Source organism: Geospiza fortis, unplaced genomic scaffold (assembly GCF_000277835.1).
Source record: "Geospiza fortis unplaced genomic scaffold, GeoFor_1.0 scaffold674, whole genome shotgun sequence".
NCBI classification, from domain to species: Eukaryota; Metazoa; Chordata; class Aves; order Passeriformes; family Thraupidae; genus Geospiza; species Geospiza fortis.
In genome coordinates this window covers 30187-34880 of record NW_005054851.1, presented here as the reverse complement: position 1 = coordinate 34880, position 4694 = coordinate 30187, and the positions used below count along the sequence as shown (strand labels likewise).

At 59.1% G+C, this 4694-nt stretch overlaps 1 protein-coding gene across 1 annotated transcript; it reads left to right on the top strand.

Moving 5' to 3' along the window:
- Nucleotides 1-4673, top strand: LSM12 (LSM12 homolog). The gene is made up of 4 exons (XM_031065538.1): nucleotides 1-152; nucleotides 3027-3136; nucleotides 3480-3606; nucleotides 4481-4673. The coding sequence occupies exons 2-4, from the start codon at nucleotides 3063-3065 to the stop codon at nucleotides 4571-4573; spliced, it is 294 nt and encodes a 97-aa protein (XP_030921398.1). The 5' UTR covers nucleotides 1-152; nucleotides 3027-3062; the 3' UTR covers nucleotides 4574-4673.
- Nucleotides 4674-4694: the final 21 nt, after the last annotated feature.

The window sequence follows — 4694 nt, the reverse complement described above, 5'->3', positions numbered from 1 at the left end:
CTTAACTCCCTCCTCCAGAATGCCCCTCTTCCAGTGGCAAGCCCAACCACGCAGACATCCTGCTCGTAAACTTACAGTACGTGTCAGAAGTGGAAATAATCAATGACCGCACGGAAACGCCTCCCCCTTTAGCCTCCCTCAACGTCAGCAAGGTGAGAGAGCCCTTCCTCAGCAGGGATCCTCCTGAAATCCTTCAGGGATCCCCCAAAATCCTGCAGGCATCCAGCAGGATTTGCCACTGGAGCTGCTCCCAGTGCAGCTTCCCAGAGCTCCATCCTGGATCTGGGGTTTGGTGATTTGCCTCTGGGTTTTACCACTTTGGGCTCTGGATTTTGGCATTTGGGGCCTGGATTTTGTTGGGTTTGGGGTGTGGGTTTTGGCATTTAGGAGCTGGTTTTTGGGGTGGTTTTGGGGCCTGGGTTCTATGTCTAGATTTTTGGTGTTTGGGAACCCAGATTTGGGTATTTTTGGGGTCTAAGGTGATCTTGTTTTGGGGTTTGAATTTTGAGGGGTTTGGAGCCTGGGTTTTGGTAGTTTGGGTCCAGGTGGTGATGTTTGGGGTCTGGATGAGGCTATTTTGGATCTAGATTTTGGAGTTTTGGAGTGCACAGCAGGGGCAAAGATGAACTCACAAAGGGGAACACCTGGAATTCTGAGGAATTGCTTTTCATCCATCCTGGAATGGGATCACTGCCCATTCCTAGTGAGGTGAAAAACAGGGAAGGTGACCCCGAGCTCTCGGTGCTGGGCTGAATCCAGGTGTGGGGTGCTCATTGTCACCTCCTTGTCCCACAGGGACACCTCTCCTGCGGCTTTGTGCCACACAGGTGGCACCAGCTGGGTGTCCATCCCCTCCTGGGTCCCTTCCCCGTGGATTAACACATCCAGGTCTCAGATGACACAGCTGCCACCACGGTGTGACCGTTGGCTGTCACTGCAGCGAGTGACATGGCTGGGAGCCCAGCCTGATTCAGTGTTCATTTTGGGGAACCCCCTCAGGAATTCAGTGTTAACTTTGGGGATCCCCCTCGGGAATTCAGTGTTCATTTTGGGGAGCCCCCTTGGGAATTCAGTGTTAACTTTGGGGATCCCCCTCGGGAATTCAGTGTTAACTTTGGGAAACCCCCTCAGGAATTCAGTGTTAACTTTGGGGAACCCCCTCAGGAATTCAATGTTAACTTTGGGGATCCCCCTCAGGAATCCCAGTGCTCACTTCAGGGATTCCCTCAGGAATTCCTGTGCTCACTTTAGGCTTTCCCAGCATCCCAGAATTGTGGGTTTGGATTTGGGGAGGTGACACATGCGCTCGGGTTGGAAGGGGCTGTTCCAGTGGCAGCAGGGCAGTTCTGTGGGCTCTGCCCCCCATCCCCACGGGGGTTCAGGCAGGCTGGGCTGGGATGTTGCTGGTGGTACTGGTTGTACTGGGAGAAGGGGGTGTGGGCACATGGGAGTGCTGGGAACCCGGAGAGTTGGGGACTTTTGGGGACACCCCTGTCCCACGGGGTTGGCACTCACCTGAGCACCTTGGCACAGCCACAGGGAGATTCTGGAGGGATCCCCTTGATCTCCTCAGCCTGCTGGCACCCAGGTGGGATGAGGGGCCACCCTGGCCCTGGGGGAGCCTGGTGTGACCCCTGGTGGCCCCCAGGGTCCCTCCTTGCCTGGTGCTGTGAACTCCCATCCATTCAGGGGGATCCAGGGCATGGAGCTGCAGGGCTGAGCCACTTCCTTTTGGGAAATGGGTACATTTCCTCTTGGGATGGGCAGGGAGGGCTCACCTGCTGCAGGGGGCTGATGGATCCCGTGGCAATGCTGGGATGCTGCTGCTGGCCCCTCTCCAGGGGTTCCAGGCACCTCCTGGTGGCCTCTTGTCAGGGCTGTCCCCAAGTCTGGATGCAGCAGGTGCTGGAGGAGCATCCCCAGGCCTGGGACAGAGGGGATCTAAAGCTCAGCCCGGGGAAGGGGGATCTGCTCAGGGGGGACACGGCAGAGGGGATTCTGAGGGCTCTGTCCCACAGTTCCAGCCCATCCCAGTGTGGTCGGGGGGTTCCCACTTCTCCAGCGTTGTGGCAGCCGCCCCAGAGGGGTGAGGGGCTGTGGCAGCCCTGGGAAGGATCTGGGGTGCAGGGAAATTCTTATGGAATGTTGTGTCAGGTTTGGAAGCCTGGCTGGTGGTCTTGGAGAGAGCCATTCCCACATGGAAGGGGGTGGGTGGTGAGGTTGTGAGGGTGAGGAAGGCTCCTGTCCCTGCTGAGGCAGTCAGGGAGCACATCCCAGTGCTCCTGCAGTGCCTGCTGCCACCAAGAGGGGACTGGGGATGGCTGGGAGAGGGACTCCTGTCCCTCAGGGGCTCTAAAGTGTCCCCAGTCAGAGGGAGCTGGGGCTTTCCAAGGGGTCAGAAAGCCAGAGCAGCTCTGGGTGTGCTCCCAGCAACGAGGAGGCTCCAGGAGGAGGAAGAGGAGGGATGATGCTGATGTGGCTCCTCCACTGCGGCAGCTCCAGCCAGGAAAAAGCAGCTGGTCCAAGGCTGCTGCCTCCAGGCTCTGCTTCCTTCTCCTCCCACATCCATGGGATGCAGCCTGGGGGAGGCCAGGGTCGGGGTTTTCCATCTCTATTCCAGCGCCCTGTGTGTAATCACACCTCCCCACACACGGATGCAGCTCCCAGATAACCAATTCTGCTTATTTTTTGGGAACAAACCAACTGCTGCAGGCTAGAGTTGCTCCTACTCCTGCGTGGAGCGTTTACTCCCGGCGTGTTGGGTGTTCCAGGCTCCTCTTCCCCATCTCCATCCCAAGTGACCTGAGTAGTGAGGGGGGATTGCACCTAAAATGCCAGAATTAATTCAGAAAGGGGCAGGGCCATGTCAGGAGATGGCACCACCATCCCCCAAATCTCTGGGAGGCCCTGGCAGTGCTGAGGGTGCCTCCAAAGGGGAATTTAGGCTGGAATCACGAGGGGCAGAGCCATATCTGGGGTGTCCCCGTGTCCCCTCAGCCCAACCCCCTGTCCCTGTGTGTCCCCAGCTTGCCAACAAAGCACGGACGGAGAAGGAGGAGAAGATGAGCCAGGCATATGCAATTAGTGCTGGTGTCTCTCTGGAGGGGCAGCAGCTCTTCCAGACCATCCATAAGACGTAAGTGCCCACCCGGGGGTCCCCAGTGCCCACCCCGGGGTCCCCAGTGCCCACCCCGGGGTCCCCAGGCTCCTTTTTGGGGTCCCCCACAGCCTTTTTGGGGGATTGGCCTCGCTGAATCCCTCAGGTTTGCCCTGGAACGTTCTGGTGTGTCCTGGATGGGATCCTTGGGGGTGAGGGTGGCTCTCTGCCCTGCCTGGCACATCCCACCCCCCCCGGGCTCCCACCCCTCTCCAACCAGACCCTGGAGTGACCGGGGGGCTCTGTGCCCCCTCAGTGGGACACAGCCCCACCCCAGGGGGCAGTGGTGGCAGTCCCCTGATGCCATTGTCCCTCCCCTCAGCATTAAGGACTGTAAATGGCAGGAGAAGAACATAGTTGTGATGGAAGAAGTCGTCATTGCCCCTCCGTACCAGGTGGAGAACTGTAAAGGCAAAGAGGGGAGCGCCCTGAGCCACGTACGCAAAATAGTGAGTGTGGGCTGGGGACAGAGGGGGGGTGGCACCTCCTGGCAGGGGGACACGTCCCTGGGGACAGCCAGGAGCCTCCTGGGCTGGGCTCCAGCCCCTCCTGGCATCCCCTTCCCTCTCCAGAGCCCCCTGCCACCCTTTTTGAGTCGTGTGTTCAGAATGGTGAGCAGGGGATGGGGACACTGGGAGGATTGGGTGGGTGTCACCTCCCTGGGGACACCTGAGACCCTTCCTGGCTTGGCCTCCAGCCCCTCCTGTGGTTCTCCAGACCTTCCTGGAGTTCTCCAGCCCCTTCTTGCTTGGCCTCCAGCCCCTCCTGGGGTTCTCCATCCCCTCTTTACTTGGCCTCCAGACCTTCCTGGGATTCTCCAGCCCCTTCTTGCTTGGCCTGCAGACCTTCTTAGGGTTCTCCAGACCTTCCTGGGCTCCCCCCACCCCTCCTGGGGTTCCCCAGCCCCTCCTGGGGTTCTCCATCCCCTCTTTGCTTGGCCTCCAGACCTTCTTGGGGTTCTCCAGACCTTCCTGGGGTTCTCCAGCCCCTCTTTGCTTGGCCTCCAGCCCCTCCAGGGGTTCCTCAGCCCCTCCTGGAGTTTTCCAGCCCTTCCTGAGGTTCTCCAGACCCTCTTTGCTTGGCCTCCAGACCTTCTTGGGGTTCTCCAGACCTTCCTGGGGTTCTCCAGCCCCTCTTTGCTTGGCCTCCAGCCCCTCCAGGGGTTCCTCAGCCCCTCCTGGAGTTTTCCAGCCCCTCCTGAGGTTCTCCAGACCCTCTTTGCTTGGCCTCCAGACCTTCTTGGGGTTCCCCATCCCCTCCTGGGGTTCCCCATCCCCTCCTGGTTCCTTCCCTGAACCCCTCGGTTCCACCCTTCCCCTGCAGGTGGAGAAACACTTCCGGGACGTGGAAAGCCAGAAGGTCCTGCAGCGTTCACAAGCACAGCAGACACAGAAGGACACGTCCCTGTCATCCTGAGGCCACCTCGGGGCCACCACCACCACCCTGTCCCCGCGTCCCCTCCCCGGAGGCGGCGTCGGGGGGGCTCCTTCAACTTTTATTTCCTTTTTTTTTTTTTTTTTTTTTTTTTTTTTTTTTT